The sequence below is a fragment of the Gorilla gorilla genome, chromosome 22 (assembly GCF_029281585.2).
Source record: "Gorilla gorilla gorilla isolate KB3781 chromosome 22, NHGRI_mGorGor1-v2.1_pri, whole genome shotgun sequence".
Classification (NCBI taxonomy): Eukaryota; Metazoa; Chordata; class Mammalia; order Primates; family Hominidae; genus Gorilla; species Gorilla gorilla.
In genome coordinates this window covers 44,152,079-44,173,754 of record NC_073246.2, presented here as the reverse complement: position 1 = coordinate 44,173,754, position 21,676 = coordinate 44,152,079, and the positions used below count along the sequence as shown (strand labels likewise).

The following is a 21,676-nucleotide window of genomic DNA, read 5'->3' as shown; positions in this document are numbered from 1 at the left end:
TCCCGCATCCCAATCGTCACCTCCCCACTCCACCTGCAGACTCGCTCCCCTAAGGTCTCCCTCCACCTCGACTTCCTCTGCAGCCTGCAACTCCTTCCACACTCCCGTGGTGACTGGCCTCCTTCCCTCTGCCTACGTCTGCTTTCTCCCAACCCCTCTGCCCTCTCCTGCCTCTGTGTCCTCCCTGTGCGATGCCTTGCCTCCCACTCCAGTAATGTTCTTGCTGAGGCCCAAAGCTCCCCAACACCCTTGCCTTTTCCGCACTTCCCTCTGGCAGAGCCAGCTACCCGCTTCCTCCCAGCTGGTACGGGGGCCACCACACCTCCTAGATCAAGCCACAAACCAGGACACATTGGCCTCACTGGAAAGTCATCCTCAAGGGCTCCAAACGAGCCTACAGCACTGCCAGGCAATGTTTCCAGGCCCCTCTGGTCACCCACACCCTCAACGGTGGGCCACACTCTCCTCACCTCCCGCTCTCTGGTCAGACGACATTGAGGAAATGGAATCCCCAGAAGGGAATGCCCTCATCGCTCCAGGACCTCTCTGCATCCCCACGCACCGTGTTTCCTCTCCTTCCTGCCTGCCCTTCCCTCCAGGTTCTCACCTCCATGCAGGCTTCAGACCTCACCTCCCCTGCCCCACTCAGCAGCATCCGTTAGTGACCCGTTACTGATCTGCTACTCTTCCTTGTGAGCGAGCGCGAAACCAGAACCACAACCCTCCTGGGGCTCCCGTCCCCCCTTAAACCACACTCCCTGCACCCCTCGCCCTGTCTCCTCTCCATTACAGCCTACTCCTTGTGGGTGAGAGGCACTTCCGTGAACAGTGTCTCATGGAACACAATTTGGGAAATAGTGTGGTAGAAAATACGGAGTCCTGGGAATTGCATGAATCAAATATTTTAAAGAAAAACGACAGATCAAGGCTGATGGCTGGAAGGCAAAGGAGGAGGGAAGTCCACCTGGACTGTCACTATGCACCCTTATTTGAAAAAGCATCTTTGCAGAGGTAATTAGGATCTTGAGATGAATCATCCTGGACTTAGGGTGGGCCCTGAATCCAACGACTGCTGTCCTCAGGAGAGGAGGTGATTAGGACATGGAGACAGGAGAGAGGCAGAGACAGGCTGGCCAGATGATTTTACCTAGAGTCTAGAGGAAACAAAACCTAATTTTTTTGTTCTTTAAAAGTTTTATAACTGGATGACACTTGAGCTATTTGTGGTAGTCAAGTGGTTTCTGAGTTGGGGGCGTCAGCTAAAAGTGAAACCCACAGAGGAGGAAAATCCCCTTTCTGTCCCCCCGAGCTGCTCAGGACTCCGCTTACCAAAATCTGCTGGGTTGTGGTAGGTTGGGCAGTTCAGACCCAAATCCCTCAAATATGGCACAAGATTGCAGACTTTTCCCCGGTACACACATTGTCCTTGACTCAGGACGTAAAGCTGGAAAAAAGGAAGGAGAAAAAGGGATCAAGTCCTGCCTTCCTCGGAAGGCAACCGGAGCCCTCAATCAATCAATCAACCAATCAATCAACCAATCAATCAGTCAGCCCAGCGATCAGTCACTTCCTCTCCTAAGAGCTTTACATCACCCCCAAGGGCCCTATTAACATCTGAAGGGAAAGCCACGATAACCCAGGGAAGAATATCGCACAGCCAGGATGATTTGACTATATTGCTTGCTGTTTATTTTTCATGCTAACCCCCTGCTCAGAAAAAATTTTGGAGCTATACACATTTTATCCCTTTGTGACTATTTTTGCTTAGACTAATATCAAAACCTAAGTTTTTTTGTTTGTTCATCTTTTTTTTTTTTTTTTTTTGATACAGGGTCTTGCTCTGCTGCCCAGGCTGGAGTGCAGTGGCAGGATCTTGGCTCAGTGCAGCAGCACAATCTTGGCTCAGTGCAGCCTCCACCTCCTGGGCTCAGGTGATCCTCCCACATCAGCCTCCCCAGTAGCTGGGACTATAGGAGTGTGCCACCACACCGGGATAATTTTTGTATTTTTTTTTCATTTGTAGAGACAGGGTTTTACCATGTTGCTCAGGTTGTTCTTCAACTCCTGAGCTTAAGTGATCTGCCCACCTCAGCCTCCCAAAGTGCTGGGATTACAGGGGACAGCCACCGTGCCTGGCCAAAACCTAAGATTTATAAACCAAATGATACTGTGCAAATGCTGTAACCTGTTATTAATTCTGGAAAACAAGTGTCTCCCCTCCCCCCATTTTAACAGGGGAGGTGATGAAGTTCTACAATGCTGGTGACACCCAGGATCCCATGACCGACCACCAGGACAGAGAGAGGACTCTGCTCACCAGCTTCCACTCCCCAGCCCCCTTCGCTGCCTGTGGTTCCACGAGTCTCACAAAACCTGGCACTTAAACGCTCTCGAAAATGAAGACAACCCACGAGCTAACAGAAGGCCATGGGTACCCAGGGTTTGGTGTCATGAAGACATCCCACGAGGTAACAGAAGGCTATGGGTACCCAGGGTTTGATGTCATGAAGACATCCCACGAGGTAACAGAAGGCTGTGCGTACCCAGGGTTTGGTGTCATGAAGATGCCCCACGAGCTAACAGAAGGCTGTGGGTACCCAGGGTTTGGTGTCACGAAGACGCCCCATGAGCTAACAGGAGGCTGTGGGTACCCAGGGTTTGGTGTCATAAAGATGCCCCACGAGCTAACAGAAGGCTGTGGGTACCCAGGGTTTGGTGTCATGAAGACGCCCCACAAGCTAACAGAAGGCAGTGGGTACCCAGGGTTTGGTGTCATTCAGGCTGACCTGAGTGCAGCGGTAATCTGGCGGGGAGGGCCCGGGGCCCGTGTACCTGGTCGAACAGCTCGAAGAGTTTGGCGCTGGGCTGGTGGATGGTGCAAATGATGGAGCGACCCCCTTGAGCGAGCCCTTTCATCAGCGAGACCACCTGGAAGCAGGAGGCACTGTCCAGGCCGCTGCAAGTCAAGAGGCACCGTGAGACGCCTGCGGGCGGCAGGAACTAGCCACTGCCCCAGGTTCCGGGGATCCAGGGAGTTCCTGTCCCAGAGGGCTTGGCATCAGGGGCTGCAGCTGCAGCTGCCCCGTCCCAGCCCGGGCTCTGCTCTTGCTGTTTGTTTTGCTGCTCAGTGGTGGGGCACACAGCAGGGATTTGCATGTTGCATTTTATTCCTGGTAAGAACGGAAGGACCCCAGCGAGCCTTGCTGCCAGAGTCCAGGACTGGGGGGGGTCCCCACTCATCTGGGCAGGTGGGGGACTTCACAACTGTCCAGGCGGGACAGAGGTGGGGGGGGTCCCCACTCATCTGGGCGGGGGGGACTTCGCAACTGTCCAGGCGGGACAGAGGTGGGGGGGTCCCCACTCATCTGGGTGGGGGGGTACTTCACAACTGTCCAGGCGGGACAGAGGTGGTGGTGTCCCCACTCATCTGGGTCGGGGGGTACTTCACAACTGTCCAGGCAGGACAGAGGTGGGGGGTCCCCACTCATCTGGGTGGGGGGGTACTTCACAACTGTCCAGGCGGGACAGAGGTGGGGGGGTCCCCACTCATCTGGGTGGGGGGGTACTTCACAACTGTCCAGGCGGGACAGAGGTGGGGGGGTCCCCACTCATCTGGGTGGGGGGGTACTTCACAACTGTCTAGGCAGGCAGCTGTGCCTCAGGTGGTCTAGTGCCCCACAGTCACCACCCCCACTCCCCCCTCCCATCTATGGGGCTGGCGATGGGGGCATCACCCCATAGAAGGTGGCCTTGCTGCAGCCCAGGTGGGCTTTACTCCAGCAGGTGTTTCACTGTCCAGCAGGGTCCTGGGGGGACCTCTCTTCTCCTTTCCTAGCCCCTCAGATCTACTACTGCTCTCATCCCCTCAACTCTGAAGTGACAGGCCCGGGGGACAGTGTGTGTTGGGCAGTCCCCCGGAGCCCACCCATCTCAGGGCATTCAGCCTGCAAGATGCTATTCAAGGGTTCATTGTGGTCTCTTTTCCTGAAGTATCTTATAGACACTGTGGGCTGGTACTGTGCAGGCACAAGAGAAGAAAACAGGTGAGCCCCGCCATCCCACCCCCCAGAAGGCTGCTGTCACACTGCTGTCAAATCTTGCTGGACTTTGGAGAGGTGAGTGAGTGGCAGAAATGAGACAACATAAAGTCTGGCTGAAGTCATTTCAGGAGCAGCCTGGTTCCTGGCTGCCCATCCTGCCTGGGACAACTGGACAGGACACATGCAGGAGTCAGGCGAGCTCAACCTGCGGCTGGGGGCACCAGAGCCAGGACTCCAGAGTAGTGATTCCGCAGGGAGCCCCGAACATAAAGGGCATCACCCAGGAAAGGGGTCAGAGTGCCCGTGGGTATAGAGAGCTGGAGAATAACCGAGGCAGGATCCTGTCCTGCAGGCGGGGTCAGAGCCCCCGTGGGTATAGAGAGCTGGTGAGCAACCGAGGCAGGATCCTGTCCTGCAGGCATCTCTGAGCCTCTGATGTGCTAAACTGTAGGGCGTTTCCAGAACACACCTGAAGACACACTGTTTCCCAGGGCATCCCGTGACCTTGGTCTTCAGAGTGGCTGAGCCACGGGGAACTTGGTGTCATGGAAGAGATATGCATCATGAAAGGACGTTTCCCCCAAAGCCATACCCCCAGGGTCAACACAAGCCTTGCAGGCCTGAGCACAGAGTGAGTGAGAGAGGGGGCATAAGTCAGCTCTTCTGCCCAGTGGTCCCAGATGGAAGGAGGAACTGCCGGGTGAGCTCAACTCACCCCCTCTGAGGCTACATCAGGATGTCAGGGTCACCTGGAAGAATCGCTGAATACAGGGGGTTCTTCCTGCCCCTGGACACCAGCCCAGATGCTCCTGATTTACCTGGTGGGCTCATCGAAGAACATGACTGGAGGGTTGTTCACCAGCTCCAGCGCGATGGCCAAGCGCTTGCGCTGACCACCTGACAGGCTCCCGGTCCGCGTGTTGGCGCAAGACAGCAAGCCCAGCGCTGTCAGTATCTCCTTGACCTGGGGGCAACAGAGCAAGAGACATTGGGAGCTGCCCACCAAAGCTCACCACCTCCCATGGCCCATGCAGGAAGATCTGCCGGCCGCCCTCAGCCTGCTGGACACACCGTGCCTGGTCCACGTGGAGGCCACGCAAGTCAAGCCCACTCCAGGCTGCCCGGTGCCAAGTGGGGCAGGTGCCATTTCCACATCAGCAGTCCTGATGAGGGACAGAGACTGCCCAGAGGCTGTGCGATAGTTCTGGGGTCAGATACAAGAGCCTGCATCCTCATCAGTCATATGGCCTCTGGCAGGTGCCCGGGGCACGTTCCTCACTGCTAAGCCTAGCCCAGTGCCCCATACAGAGAAGGTGTCCAGTCAATACTTGATGAATGGACACATGAGAGGATGCACAATTTCTGGTGGTTTCTGCCCAGAACGAAGGGGAGGGTCGCTGTGATGGTTACTTGAAAGAGTGGATGCAGAGTGCACGGAGCAGCATGGAGTCCGTGGGGGCTGTTCCCAGCACTCTTGTCATCGCTGAGGTAGGCATTAAGGGCAGGAACACAGTCACACACACCAGGGCTCTCGAGGAGGGGGACAGAGTCACTTTTGTTCTTGTAAATAGGTTTGACTTGAAAGCAAGGTCTCTGAGGTGCCAGGAAGGCAACGAAACAGATCTGCAGTACCCCTCAAAGCAGTCATGACCCACGGTAGCCACACCTCGGCATAGGCTCTGGGAAGCAGGCTGCACGCCAAGAACAAGCAGGGCACTGTGCACAGAGCCCTCCCTGTCTGCTCCGGATTATTGATCCTGTATTGACTCAGGGAACACGAAGGTCAGCAGATTTCTGTGCTGGCTTGGTGCTGCTTTCAGCCCCAGCATCGTCTCAGAAGCAGGCCCTGGGTCAGCCACTGCCATCCCTGCCTCCCTACCCTGGGGACAGCCCACCTGGAGCTCCCTCCAGCATTCACCCAGCTATTGTCCCCACCCTGTCATGGCAGCCCTGTGGTGGCCGACCCCTGGGAGCCATAGCAAGCGGACCCTACTCCAGCGGCTCCTCTAGGGAGATGAAGTCATCTGAAGGGAGGAAGAACTCACGAGGAAGAAAATTTCCACTCCGAGCTTCTGAATTATTTATGCACGGTCGGTACAAAGTGCAGCTTTGGTGACAGAAAGAACCAGGGCATGGCTGCTGGACAGGCCGGGGCAGGTGGCAGTACAGGGTCAGCCGACCTGGGCTCCAGCCCTGTCCTGAACCTCCTTGCTGATGCCCTCACCCCAGCCCTGGTGCCTCTGCTGGATGCCTGGCTCTGAGGGCCGCCAACCCAGAAACAGCTTCTGGAAGGCTGTCTGGAAAAGGCTGGTGAGTGGGGGGGCGTGCAAGGTGGGCAGAGCCCTCTTCCCAGCCGGCATCGACTGCTGGTCTTCCCAGGACGAGGCCTCCAGATCTTCTGGAACCACTGTGCGACGCTCTCGGCCGACTGAGTGGCTCTGGTGCTTCCAGGCTCACTGTGGGGGCACCACACATGTGGCACATCTTCTTCTCTCCCTCCACCCTCACGGAGGGGATGCTGGAAGCGGAGGCCGCTGTGGGTGCCTTTCCCTCCCCACCCCTGCCCATGAGCTGGGCTCACCCCACTTTCTCCAGTGTCCGCTCAGGAGTGATGCCACCCAGATGGGTTCTGTTTTAAAGACTAGTCAGAAAGAACAAACAATGATCTCAGTTATTTATACATTTTCCCTAAACAAACAAACAAAAAACCTGCAAGGCCACTTGTAGCTCCAGCCCCCCTGGGGCTTCCCGGCGGGCGCTCCAGGGAGGGTCTTGGCAGCCCAGGCTGCCCCTGGAGACCTCACTCCTGAGGAAGTGGCCTTGCTGGAGGGCTCTGGAGGGCTGAGGCTGCTTTGCTGGGAATCAAGGAAGGCCGTAAACAACACAGCAAAATTCCACGACCTTCTAGAACATTCCATTCCATTGTGTTTCCATGAGACAGAGAGAGAACTTTGACCTAGGTGCACATCGGGGGTTGGAGGGAAGTGAGTGAAGGCACGAAGTTGCTGCCATGTTCTCCTGAAGCAATCCTGATGGTGGGCCCGATGGCGAGGCATGCACCTGTGCCATGGCTGAGGAACAGCTGGGTCTGCTGGTGAGGAGCATGTGCAGGATGCAGCGTGGCCTCCAGGTCCTGTGGGGAGGGCTCTCTGCATTGTTCAATCCAGCCGAAGAGGAATCTGAGGTCGGCGCCAGGGGCTCACTCCTCAGGGATGATTCAGCCACAGGAGCTGATATTTTTGCCCTTGTAAACCCAGTTGAAAACAGCTGGAGGCTCTCATCTGGGCCGTGTCTTAGGCAGGGCCCAGGCACCACGAGGACACACACCTATGGGTGCCATCTGTCTTCGGGTCCCGTGTAGCTGCTCCTGGGAGGTGCCTCCATTCTCCACCAAGATGCCAGCTTGTTCTGGGTCTTCCAGCTCCGGCAGGCCAAGGGCCTGGCTTGCTGTGGCCTCAGCACAGAGCCTGCTGAGCAGCACTCACTGTGCACCCAGCCCTTGGGGAGAGCGACTTTCACCAGCTACCCTGGAAAAGGCTGGTGGCTGTCGCCTTATGCTGCGGGGAAGCAATCCCACAGCCCCTCCCATATGGATCACATGGGCTCCATCGAGCTCAGAGACCTTAAAGAAACCATCCAGTTCAGGTTGCACTGCCCCAAAAGGCAGGTGGGGCCTGGCTTCCTGTCCCCACATTACAGGTGAAGCTCGGCTTGGAGCACAGCAGGCAGTGGCCCAAGGCCATCCGGTGGGTTCCAGGAGGCGCGATGGAGGGCTCCCCCGTGTGCTCAGCTCCACTTCACCACAGGGCCTCTCCATGTTAGCAAGTCTCTCCGCCCTCCGCCTCCTGTGTCTGCTCCCCCCGCCTCCGGTGATCCCCAAGACCCTCTCCACCGTCTGCTCTGTCCTTGGGCCTTTAGTTTGGGTCGGAGAGACAGAATTCCCTCTCTCCAGCGCCTCCCCCTCCAGAGCTCTTGGCTCCTCCTCCACGCCGAGCATCAGTGACCACTTCCACCGTCTCTCCTTGGAGCCCCCACAGCTGCCCCTCAGCTTGCAGGCCAGCATCTGGAGGGGTCTTTGGGACCTCGATGGAGGGCTATCCGAGACAAAGAGATTGGATTTTGCTTCCGACACCCCATGAAAGCAGGGAGGCCGGGGGATGGGAAGGAGGGCCCTGAAAGGCGGATCCAGGGGCACTGCATCCAGGCTTCGGGAGGAGCAGCTTCTTGAGTCTCCGGGTGGAAAAGCCTCTGCTTCGTGGGGGCCCTGCACACTCTTGCCGGCCTCTCCTCTTGTCCTGTAGCTAATGGCAAGGAGGGCCCAGGACTAGGGGGTGGCAAAACTGACCTCAGACAGGGAGAGTGGAGGTCGCCCTGGCTCAATCCCAGGGCCCCGTTCTGTTGATTTGGGTTCATCTCCCATGGGAGACTTCGCCGAGACTCAGCAGTGACACCTGCTTTTCTCCATGTTCTTCTGTGTGCCTGGAACTAAGGCTCTCGTTTGTTACGTTCACTGCCGTAATGAAGTCCCCCACACCGGGTGGTTTCCACAACAGAAACTGCCGCCTCAATTCTGGAGGCCAAAGTCTGAGATCGAGGGCAGCAGGGTTGGTTCCTGAGGCCCCTCTCCTGGGCTGGCAGATGCCGCCTCTTCCCTGTGTCCTCACGGGGCCATCCCTCGGTGTGTGTCTGGGTCCTCCTCTCCTCTTCTTACAGGGACACAGTTAGACTGGACTGAGGCCCACCCATATGACCCCATTTTAACTTCATTACTTCTGTAAAGACCCGATCTTCAAATACAGCCAATTCTGGGTTTCTGGGGCGTAGGCTTTAACATATCATCTTTTGGGGGGAATTCAGGCCATAACACTCATCTTCCATAACTTGGTATAAGTAACATTCTCGGGCTTGGGAGGTGGTCTGTGTGTGGGGGGGGTGTGTCTACGTTACATTGTTTAGAAAACACTACTGAGAGGGGGCTCTCGCCTTTCAGCCTAGACAATAAACTCACAAGGCTGGGTCTTCTGCCCCCACGAAGGGCCAGGAACACATGTGATTTCCACATTTTCTCTCTTTTGGGTTCCATTCATCCATTTTCTTTTCAATCGCAGAATAAAAGAATTCCACACAGAACATTTTCTGTAGCAACAAAGAATCATTTTCCTTCTCTCAGACATTAGGCTCTTTCCACCTGCACCGGGCATTTCACCCCCCAGCCCCGGTGACATGGGCTGAATCCTGAGTTTCGAAGGGCACAGTTGCTGGGGGAGGAGGAGCATTAAGGTTGTCCAACTCTTTTTTTCCATACCAAAGTGGTTTACATTTACTTAATATTAGCTATTAGAGATGACTGGAGAGGGGGAAATGCCGGAAATAGAATTGCTATGACTGTTCCTCAGTATGTTTGACTCTGTCCCATCAATCACTTCATTTTATACCAGAACACAAAGGGCCATGTCGAGCCATTGGCACTAACCCGGCAAACCCCACTCTCAGCTGCCGCCAGACTGTGAGACTTTAAGGGTGTTAGGAGAGAAAGATAATCTTATAGAAGGGGGGTTTCCCCAAATTCCATCTCACACTGAAAATCCCACCAGCACTAGCCGCAGTGGAGAGGAGGACAGTGGGTTTCCCGTGGAGGGTGTGTGAGTCCAGGCTGGTGGCCTCCTTCCTCTGTGTGGCTTTCTGCTGCTCCCCCTGGCTCTGCCCACCTGCATCTGTCCCTGCTCCCTGGGTTTAGGAAGCCAAAAAAAAAAAATGGCTAAAGGGATTAGAAAGTCTTCATCATCCTGGAAACATATTTATTTTCTTTTTTAAGAGGCTGGTTAATAACATGTAAGAACTAAATTTCTTCTTGCAAGTGTAGGTGGGTGGAGGGTGGTTATTTTTAAACGAATGACTAACCATCTTCATTGTTATTGTCTTATAAAAAATTTAATATCGGTCATATTAAACACTAAAAGGGCAGCACTCTTGGTGTAACCCTGAAGCTGGCATCTTCTGGCCCCATGAGTACCAAGTCTGTTGTCCCTCACGTTACATTCCGACTCCTGAATCTGAGAATCAAAGCCATGAGCGTGTGCACCAGATCTGCCTTTCTTGGCCTCTGGCTGCCGCAGGCCACAGCACTCCCTGAAATGTCACCTGTCCCACACACGGAAGGCAAGGCAAAAACAAATCAACAAACAAAAGCCAATGCCAAAATGCCCCGGCAGGCACACCTTCCACATGCACGTCATGCACTTTCTGGACCACTTGTGGGCACCAAACAACCCACTTACCATTTCCCTTCTGCCTTCATCCTTCTCCTGAAGCTTCAGATGTGCCGACACCTGCAGGGGACAAGGACAACAGTGTGGAAGCAGAACAGACGGCCACTGGCAGTGTGAGCCTCATGCCCACACTGCAGGCCACTGTGCAGCTAGCCAAGATGCAGCTAGCCACGGTGCCACTAGCCACGGTGCAGCTACCCACAGTGCAGCTAGCCACAACACCGCTAGCCATGGTGCAGCTAGCCACGGTGCCACTAGCCATGGTGCAGCTATCCACGGTGCTGCTAGCCATGGTGCCACTAGCCACGGTGCCACTAGTCATGGTGCAGCTATCCACAGTACAGCTAGGCATAAGGCCACTAGCCACGGTGCAACTAGCCACTATGCAGCTAGCCACGGTGCCACTAGCCACCGTGCAGCTAGCTGATCATCATGGAAAACCCAAGGAGTTCTTGGCTTCTGATGCCCCTGCTTTAACAATGGTAGGATGGCAGGAGAGCAGTCCATAAGCGATGCTTCCTGCTATCTCAGTTGAATTCTCTGCTGTACCCAGGAGAGAAGTCAGATGTGGGCCATTTAGAGGTAAGAAAGCCCCAGGCATCAGGGGCTTGGCGACCAGCCTGGGCGGAACCAGTGGTGCGAGTTAGGAATTCCACAAACTGCCTGTTAAACTGCTGAGGCTTGAACTTATCCACAGGGAGAGTCTTCACAGCACAGGAATTTACGAGGGCGACACACCAGGATGCCGCATTTTGTTGTTGTTGTGTTTTTTGAGATCCCGTTTGCTAACACAGCACTGGGCTCCTGGCCCTGCTTGGGAAAACCCAGAGTAGATCACCATGCACGGGATGGGCCTTGCTTCCACCCTCCTGCCTCCTGTGGCCTTGGGCAAACGTGCAACCTCCATTTCCTCACTGGCACAATGGTGAGGTTAAGCTCTGTCCACCTCATTAGCTAGAGAAGTTGCTGTGAGGATCAGAGGAGAGGGTGAGATGCAGGGCGGTGGCGGGGAGGGGGGCGGGGTGTGGGGCAAAGAGATCTCAGGCCCCAGAGTTGGACAGGGTCAGGCCCACGCTCCTGCCATGTGACACTGCCTGCCATTTCTCAGTCTGCCTGGCTGCAAGGGTGAAAAGCATAAAAATGCACAACTGTGTCTGGTGTGGGATCGGGACTCCGCAACGGGCGGCCAATATCTCCTCCATGTGAGACAGGACCTTGAGTGGTAACATGTACCATAGCCTCAAAGTATTTCTCCAGGGCCTCATGAAATTCTCAGAATCAAAATCGAACTGAATTTGATTGTGAAAATAGATCATTTCACAGCAGGTTCGGTGGCGAGGTTGGGAGAGGACAGCAGGAGTCCCTAGTCGCATCTGTGGAGAATGCAGCCATTGAGCTGGGGTCCCAGTGAAGGGTCTCGAGCATGTGGCCATGGGGTTCACTCAAGAACTTACTGAGAAGTCAGACTCGGGCTACCCAAGACGCAGGAGCTGTTCAGGAATCAAGAGCGTGTGCATGGAGTTTGCACTTAGGGCATACATGGAACAGTGAACATTAGGGTCAAGAAAAACTTCACGGCTGCTTTGCAGCATCTGTTCGCCAACTCCTCAGAGGTCCTCTGTGCCCCATCTGAACATCCATTTGGAGGCCAGATCAGCAGTCAGGACTCCATGGGGCACACACCGCCCAGGGATGCTGGGCCCAGGGGAATGGCGTCTGCTTACCCACAGAACACGCAGGACCAGGGAACACGAATGGGAACAGCCCCACAGGTTCCTGCTTCTGTTTCCCCACAAAGAAGTTTAGGGAGCAGATCATGTGTCTGCAAACGTAACCTGCTTCTCTTTGCTGAGCTAAGAACCCCTTGGCACTGCCCTTCACGTGCCACTCTCAGACACCATGGGGAAGAAGCTTTGCCCAACCCAAGTCAGGGTCTCTCCAGGTGGAAAACCAAGGCGAACCCCCATCTACTGACCAAAGCACAGAGTAGATCAAGCTGAGGATGTCCCCTAGGGTGCCAGGAGAGACATGAAGCCTGGGGACTCTTCTTTTGCAGCGAACAAGGAGGAAGCAGAAATATAAACAGTCCCTCACATAAAGCCAGCCATGACTGGCAACTGGAGCTGCACACTGATTTTCAATCTCCTCTTAATGGGAGGATTCTGGTGGTTGCCTCTGCTCACAGTTAGGTCTGTGTGGTTTCAGTCACCATGAGTTGGGCCTTCAAAAAAAAAATGGCCCCTGCCAGGCACGGTGGCTCACACCTGTAATCCCAGCACTTTGGGAGGCTGAGGTGGGCAGATCACGAGGTCAGGAGTTCAAGACCAGCCTGGCCAACATAGTGAAACCCCATCTCTACCAAAAATACACAAATCAGCCGGGCATGGTGGTGGGCGCCTGTAGTCCCAGCTACTTGGGAGGCTGAAGCAGAAGAATCGCTGGAACCTGGGAGGCGGAGGTTGCAGTGAGCCGAGATCGTGCCACTGCATTCCAGCCTGGGTGACAGAGCGAGACTCTGTCTCAAAAAAAAAAAAAAAAAAAGGCCCTGGAAACCCAGATGCATGGCACTTGGCTGGGTCATGGTCTGTCCAAGGAGCACAACCAGCTATTCCAGAAACCCAGGCAGAGGATACCCCCTGGACCCTTCTGTGGCTCCAAGAGGGGAAGATATTTTTAAACTTCCCCCAATACTGGATTTATCCACAGAGGACATAAGTGAAGACACTGTGGGGAGGCTTACTAGGAGTGAAAAGAAACAGTGACCAAGTTGAATTGATTAGGCACCAACTGTATGCCAGAATTCTACCCCACCTTCCCTGTATTTTCCCTTTCAATGTTTACACCAACCCCATACGGTCTTGCAGATGAGGACACTGAGGCTGTGAGGATAAAGCAGGTGCACGGCAGGGAAGCTGAGCTGGCAGTTAAAGGTGTGCCTTTGGAGACAGACAGCCCTGGCCACGTGTGGCCATCAGCAGCCGTGTGACCCTGGGCTCCTGGCTTCACTGGGGGAAGCTCCATTTCCCACCCACTTTTTTGGGATGACCTATCTGGTGTGTGTAGAGCTATGTGCTCAGGGCCTGGGACCCAGGAGATGCTTGGCCACTGCTGGTTTCATTTTCCCACCTGGGAGGCAGGTGAGTCAGAGGAATAGACCCTTGGTATCCTGACCAAGGCACCAGGCGAGTGGGTGCTTGGGCCAAAGACACAGAAAGACTCAAGGATGGCTGACAGGAAGGAGAATCCCAAGCACTGGCCTGCAGGAGAAATAGTATGGTGGCTGCCCTGGAGAGGATCACCCAAGCCAGCCGGGTTAATAACCTTCTCAGAAACTTGACCCCAACCCTGCCAAACAAGGTCCATTAAACTCACAGTCTTGGGGGGTTTTGGGATGATGCTGCCTTTCCCAACAGCAAGTCTGGTGTTAGAACTCCGCTAGAGGGAGGTTGCTGACCCTGTGCAGGCTGTGTGGCAGAGCCCTTGAGTCCCTCGCAGCTGGGCACTCGGCCAGTGCTGTGTCTAATGTGGGGGCTGGGGGCAGATGGCAGGGGCGGAGCGGGGCGGGGCAGGGTGGAGCTCACCATCATGGCCTCCTGAACAGTGAGATGTGGCAGCAGCATGTCATCCTGCATGATGTAGCAGGACACCTTCCGGAAGCAGCGCAGGTCCCGGGGCAGGCCGTTGATGAGGACGGCCCCCTTCATGCCCGTCTCCCTGCAGAGCCAAGGAAAGGAGAAGCCGTCAGCCGGGCTCCTGCTCCTCCTCCACCTCCCAGGGCAGGAGAGGGGAGCCAGAGAGGGGGGCTTGCCTCCCAGCATCTTCCCAGCTGAACCACTGGCCACGGGGACCCCGAGGGGCAGAAAGGGACCGGACCTCGCTAGCACTGCAGCGATCGGGAGGAAGACATTCCACAGAGAAAGCGCCCACTGGGAAGAGGAAGCCGCACACAGGCCTCCACGGGATGGTGTGTTTATACTAAGGGTAAGGGCAGCACTTTCTTGACCTTCCAAACAAAGATTCGCAGGGATGGTCCTATAAGCAGCCGCGAGGTCGGGATGTACAGCCCCTGGATTTGTGGGGGTTTGTAACGTTGGCTTCTGAACAATTCTGTGTGTAGCTCAGGCTACACCCAACTGCCCAAAGGCCGGACCTCTGCAGACTTCAGGCCTGGGAAGGAGCAGAGAGGGGCCTGGGGCCCGAACCAGCTCAGCCGAGTGGATGGCCCTTCTCCACCAGGGAGAATTCTCTCTGCTGAGCAGGCTGAGAGCCTCCCAGGTGCTCATGCGAGGCGGGCACGGCCTCACCAGGCACACTCATTCACTGGCTGGTTCATCGGCTCACTGCAGACCTACTGTGCGCCTCTGCTGCCTGCCGTTCTGGGAGCATCAGTGCAGCCCGGGAGCTGGTGCATGCCACAGGCAGTCTACACGCTGTGCTTCTAAGGATCCAGTCTTTCTAGCCCTACCTCCTAGACGTTATGGGGAATAAAACAGAGGCGAATCTACGGAGACTAAGGAAAGCATGTCTAGCTTCCAACTTTACTCAGCTTGTTACTATGACTGTGGGCCTGAGGCTGGGTCTCTTCTCTCCTCCAGGCACAGGCTGGGGTCAACTGGCTTCCCCTGGATCCCCAGGTCTGAAGGCCCCATCCTGAGTGGCCTCTGCAGCTCCGGGATGCCAAGCACCCACACAGGCTGCCAGGAGCTGTGGGTGTATTGATGATCTGAGAAACAGCCACCCCTGCAAGAATACTCCACTCCTCTCTGGCCCTGCCTCACTCTGAGGATTCAACTTTAACCTTTAGATGTGACTGTCACAGGCAGGAATTTGCCATAAGTGAGATTTTTTTCAAACCCCAATTTCTGGCATTAAGGTGTAATTCAGAAGCTCTAAGGAAAAGGGTGATATTTGCCATGTTTTCAGTAAATGAAATTATTACTATTATTACTATTTACCAAAGTTAGTAAGTAAAACCAATCAGACATGAAAATAACTGACTTTCACAGAGAATTTTCTAAACACTTCTAAAGAGTCTAATCTAAGTTTTCTAATCATTCCCAAATGGATGACATTGGACACGATGGTCGCCAAACTTCTTTGTCTTTTTTTGTTGTTGTTTTTGTTGTTTGTGTGTTTTTGAGATGGAGTCTCACTCTTGTCACCCAGGCTGGAGTGCAGTGGCACGATCTCGGTTCACTGCAACCTCTGCCTCCTGGGTTCAAATGATTCTCCTGCCTCAGCCTCCCAAGTAGCTGGGATTATAGCACCTGCCACCATGCCCAGCTAATTTTTTCTGTATTTTTGGTAGAGATGGGGTTTCATCATGTTGGCCAGGCTGGTCTAGAACTCCTGACCTCAGGTAATCTGCCCACCTCGGCCTCCCAAAGTGCTGTGATTGCAGGTGCGAGCCACCACACCCGGCTCAAACTTCTAAACAACTAAGACCATCACAAGCCCCAGCCAAACAGTTCTCATTCTCTTCTGAAAATGCCTTGTCTCTCTTCAACTTGCATTCACTCCTGTTCTCTCCAAGTTCTCTGGCCACCCCTCTCCCTGAACTTGACCTTCCTACTTCCTCCTGTCCCTTTAGCCAGGCTGAGCTCATCCAGGGTGCTGCTGTGGCCACTGTCTCCAGGGACCCCTCTCTGAGCGTGGCTCACCACCCATCACATGGCCCTTGGCAAGTGCAGCCTCTCAATGTCACTCTCTTCCCTGGACTACTGCTGTAGACCACAGCCTGCTCCAGGTGATGGGGCTGATGGAAGGAGCTCCACTCTTCCCACTGCTGGCCTGACACCCGGGTGAGAACTTTGTGCCCCGGGCAGGGCTGCTCACCTGTATCCAGCCAGGATGTTCATCAGCGTGGACTTCCCGGCCCCGGAAGGACCCATAATGGCCACCAGCTCACCACTATTGAACTTCCCGGAAATTCCTTTCAGAAGGGTCTTGTATCCTGCAAAAAAGCAGATCATATTCATATTCATTTCATTTTATCTCTAATGCGGTAAATATGCAAATGTTCAAGTACACATGACCAAGGCCAAAGGCAACCTTTGACATGCATCGTAGAAAAGGCTGCATTCCAGGGAAGAACACGAACTTCGTGTCTTTCGAATTCCCTGGTCTACGTCTTCAATTGCGTTTCACAGGTTATAATAATGATAATAACTAACAGCACGTGTGTAATGCTTTAGAGCTCACAAAGCACTTTCCCAGTCATTGTCTAGTCTATGGGGAATCCACCATGCCCGTCTCAGAGTGAGGAAGCGATGTCCGGTGGGCCCAGGTGACCTGCCCAGGCCCTCGGCCAGTATGGGCAGAACCCAGCTCTGAGCTGCAGCACTACCAGCTTGCTCCTGCCCTGATATGCCATGCATGTGTCTGTATTAATTAATAATTCACTTACTGCATCTACAAATTATTTATTTATGCTTTATATATTTACATAAGTATAAATTATGTATATATGATTTATTTATAAATAATCAACATATGATTAAATAATCAATATATTATTAATCCCTTAATTAATAATTAAGAAAGTTTGTCATTTTGGAGCCACACCAAACTGCTTTGGAATTTCTGCCAAGTCTCCATCTGAGAGCTTTATAAAAGGGGAAAAGCTGCACATCCCAAGCAAAGCCACATTAATTTTTTTTTCAAATAGACTGTTTAAAAGTGCTGTACATAATAAAACAGAAGCAACTGGATGCATAGATAATGTCTCCCAATCCAGGGGCACTTTTTTTTTTTTTTTTTTTTTTTTTTGAGACTGAGTCTTGCTCTGTCGCCCAGGCTGGAGTGCAGTGGCACAATCTTGGCTCACTGCAAGTTCTGCCTCCCGGGTTCACGCCATTCTCCTGCCTCAGCCTCCCGAGTAGCTAGTACTAGAGGCACCCGCCACCATGCCTGGCTAATTTTTTGTATTTTTAGTAGAGACGGGGTTACACCATGTTAGCCAGGATGGTCTCAATCTCCTTGTGATCCGCCTGCCTCGGCCTCCCGAAGTGCTGGGATTACAGGCATGAGCCACCGCATCCGGCCCAGGGGCACTTCTCAGTGTAGTATCAGATCAGAATCCACTGTTAAATGATCAAGAATCACGTGAATGCTATTTTAGCTTCCACACGTTTCAGGGGACCTAATGAGACAGGGACCTGTGGGGTCCTTGGCCCAGTCCCGTGTTTTAGACTTTCTCCCGGTCCCCAGCTGGGCACCCAAGCCTTTATGTTTCCAAGAGTCTGGCCCAGGGGAGTTTGCTCCCAGCTGTCTTCCTGTCTTTCATAGATAGGACACCGGAAAATGCCAACCTGCCACCAGGTGCTGCCTTAATTTGGATGTGGAGTCCCTGAGGCCTTGTTTAGGGGAGTCGGAGGGCTGCGGAAGCCAGTCAGGAAGCTTGGGACTGCCACTCATTACAGACAGGGAGGTTGTCGCCCCAGGGAGGGTGAGGAGAGTCATCCCAGCGGGGGTAGGGGCACAGGAAGAAAGGGCTGGGGCTGGAGAGCAGCTCAGAGCTGCAGGTGAACCAGCTCGTACAATAGGACTGTGGATGACAATGCTTACAAGCACACAGCACTTGAGGCCTACACAGATTAGCGGGGCTGGAGGAGGACCGGGAACCCCAAGAATAGCCCTTCTCCTGAGCCACGGGTGCCCCTCAGTGGACAGGCAGACAGAGGAGCTGGGGACCACATAGACCCTTCCTCCACAGGAGCAAGCTCTCTGCACCATGGAGTACTGCAGCACTTCGGGGACCCAGGCCCCCGGGACCCACGCGATATCCCCAAGAAAGCACTAAATGCTGGGTACCTGCTAATTACCATCTCTTGTCTATTCACGGTGGAAGTGGGGCTGCTCCCCAGCAAACCTCCCTTAGGCTGTGTCCTCCCAAACTTATGAGCTGCCTGAAGACGCCTGGTCACTGAGCTCACCAGCAGCCATCATCTGACTATGGCCATGACCCACCTGAGGGTTCATGCCTCGGGCTCTGAGAAGCCTCTCTCCCTCCGTCCAGGGCAGGCAGGGCCCACCTCTTTCTGGGCACAGCCTCTGAGCTCTCACCTTTGACAGTGCCTGGGGCTGACCCTCAGTGCTGGGGCTCACTGGGGCACCCAATGATCACCCTGGCTGGAGGAAGCACATACAGGCTGCAATGACCCCCAGAACCCCAGGAACAGGACATGGCATGGAGGCTGGGAGCATTCGGCCTTCTCATGGGAAGAGCAGGACAGGTGGTCTCAGGCTGGTCTTGCTATTGAGAACCAGCAAACTGGAATTTGCACCAAACAGAGAGTGCACACAACTGGGGCTGCAGGGGTCCACTCCACCTGGCCCTCATGGGGTCCAGCAGTGGACACAAAACCCAATTCAGGGCTGTACTTCTCTGATATTAGAAACTTATTTTTCTTTCTTTCTTTTTTTTAAAAAAGACATGCATTTGGAATTGAAGAATCTTAAAAGTGTCTCTGGAAACAAAGTCCAGTAAACATTAGTCTGCCCTGCTGTGGGACAGCCCGGGTACAACAGTGACCTTGTGCAGATCTAAAAGTGAGTCCTGGGCTGAGGGGCCCAGGAAACACCAGTCAGAGGCTTCCTGTGGTAGTCGGGTTTCCTGAGTATCCAGCGTGCACACACACACACACACACACACACACACACACACACCTACCTCTATTTATGTAAGGAAATCACCCTCCCTGCAGAGCCCTGCACTTGGTTCCCATTACAGAAATATAAAGTGAAGATGCGACCATCCCACCCCGCCTGCCCTACTTTCCCACCCCTGAGCTCTGCTCAGCCCACTTCTTGGCATAATGGACATGCACCTGCCTCCCTGTCCTTGTGGGCTCTCGTTCACAAGGCGCGCTGTCTTCCACTGTTTTTACGGCTGGGATAGTGAGTGCCCAGGATAACAAGTGCAGAGACTGCCAGAGCCAGGCCCAGTGAAGGCCCATCAGCCCCGTGCAGGATGCCCAGGTTCAGTATTTGAAACAGCCAGATGGTAGCCCAGACCAGAGCTTAGACACAACCCAGGCCAGACCAGAGCCGCAGACTAGAACAGCCAGACCAGAACTTAGACAGAACCCAGATCACACCCAGAGAGAACCCAGACCACACCCAGACAGAACCCAGACCAGACCCAGACAGAACCCAGACCACACCCAGACAGAACCCAGACCACACCCAGATCAGACTCAGACAGAACCCAGACCAGACCCAGACAGAACTCAGACCACACCCAGACAGAACCCAGACCAGACCCAGACAGAAACCAGACCACACCCAGACAGAACCCAGACCAGACCCAGACAGAACCCAGACCACACCCAGACAGAACCCAGACCACACCCAGACAGAACCCAGACCACATCCAGATCAGACTCAGACAGAACCCAGACCAGACCCAGATAGAACTCAGACCACACCCAGACAGAACCCAGACCAGACCCAGACAGAAACCAGACCACACCCAGACAGAACCCAGACCAGACCCAGACAGAACCCAGACCACACCCAGACAGAACCCAGACCACACCCAGACAGAACCCAGGTCAGACCCAGACAGAACCCACACCAGACCCAGACAGAACTCAGACCAGACCCAGATAGAACTCAGACCACACCCAGACAGAACCCAGACCACACCCAGACAGAACCCAGACCACACCCAGACAGAACCCAGACCACACCCAGACAGAACCCAGACCACACCCAGACAGAACCCAGACCACACCCAGACAGAACTCAGACCAGACCCAGACAGAACTCAGACCACAGCCAGACAGAATCCAGACCACACCCAGACAGAACCCAGACCAGACCCAGATCAGACCCAGACCAGACCCAGATGAGACCCAGACAGAACCCAGACCAGACCCAGACAGAACTCAGACCAGACCCAGATAGAACTCAGACCACACCCAGACAGAACCCAGACCACACCCAGACAGAACCCAGACCACACCCAGACAGAACCCAGACCACACCCAGACAGAACTCAGACCAGACCCAGACAGAACTCAGATCACAGCCAGACAGAACCCAGACCACACCCAGACAGAACCCAGACCAGACCCAGATCAGACCCAGACCAGACCCAGATCAGACCCAGACAGAACCCAGACCAGACCCAGACAGAACTCAGACCACACCCAGACAGAACCCAGACCAGACCCAGACAGAACCCGGACCACACCCAGACCAGGTCTAGAGAGAACCCAGATTAGACCTAGACAGAACCCAGACAGAACCCAAACCAGACCAAAGCCTCAGACCAGACACTAAACGGAACTCAGATAAAAACTGCAGACCAGAACCCGCGAGAGCGCTAGGCGGGCAGGGCCGGCCTCTGTGAGCCTGGGTGGGAGGAAGGCTCCTCTCCCCATTTATCTTTAATCAGTGTCTGTTTCCCCCTTTCCCTGCACCAACCCTAAAGTCTTTATCGATTGCTGGGTTGTCTCTGAGCACTGCATGCTAAGAAGAAATGATGCAACTTAATCCTTTTTTAGGGGACATAAATTCATAGTCAATTAATCAAGGCAAAAAAAGCCATAAGTTCAACCAGACTCCTCTGGGAAATGGAAAGAAATGGGAGGTGAGGGCCATCGAGAACCAGAGGAGAGAATGGGGTCTGAGCAGGGCCGCAGGCGCCAGACACCTGCTCAGGAATTAATTCCCTAAGTGACACCAGCAGGCTACGTATCTTCTTGGGGCCCTAATGTCAACATCTGTAAAAGAGAACCGGACAAGATGGTTTCTAGTGTAGTCTTAATTACCCTAGAAAGGAAGCAAATGCTCTATGAGCCTGTGAAAATCCTTGCTCCTTAACACAAAATATGGGAGCTTAGCAAGGGGCACAACTAGCAGTGCCCGGGGCTGTGGTCATCGCCAGAGGACAGAGATGGGAGGAGGATAGAAGAGTGCTCCAGATAGGGTGGCGACGGACTGCCCTTGGAGCCGCAGACCTACATGATCAGAGAGGAGCAAATCCCTTGGGATATTCCAAAGACAACCCACAGAGTCTATCTCTGCCCCTTTTACGGTTTGTTCCCTAAGATGATGCATACTTGGGAGAGACAGGAACAGAGCATGCTGGTCCTTCAGAGCTACTCACTATAAAAGGAGCAGTGGAAGCACCTTGATCCCAAACCCTCCTAATCAGACTCACCTTGGCTGAATTTCACATTCCAATTATTTTATTTTATTTTATTTTACTTATTTATTTTGGGACAGAGTCTCACTCTGTCACCCAGGCTGGAGTGCAGTGGCGCAATCTCGGCTCACTGCAAACTCTGCCTCTTGGGTTCAAGCGATTCTCCTGCCTCAGCCTCCTGAGTAGCTGGGATTACAGGTGCGCACCACCAT

The 21,676-nt window shown here is 54.1% G+C and overlaps 1 protein-coding gene across 11 annotated transcripts in view; it reads right to left on the bottom strand.

The window, feature by feature from the left end:
* Positions 1-21,676, bottom strand: part of ABCG1 (ATP binding cassette subfamily G member 1) — an 81,447-nt gene that overhangs the window by 12,790 nt on the left and 46,981 nt on the right. For all 11 annotated transcript variants that reach the window (XM_004062849.5, XM_004062848.5, XM_063702714.1 and 8 more), the window contains exons 3-8: positions 16,145-16,262; positions 13,891-14,023; positions 10,319-10,369; positions 4,859-5,004; positions 2,833-2,956; positions 1,330-1,444 (exon numbers count right to left, since the gene is read on the bottom strand). In XM_004062849.5, the coding sequence (XP_004062897.1) occupies positions 1,330-1,444; positions 2,833-2,956; positions 4,859-5,004; positions 10,319-10,369; positions 13,891-14,023; positions 16,145-16,262 (687 nt within the window). The remainder of the gene's footprint in view (positions 1-1,329; positions 1,445-2,832; positions 2,957-4,858; positions 5,005-10,318; positions 10,370-13,890; positions 14,024-16,144; positions 16,263-21,676) is intronic.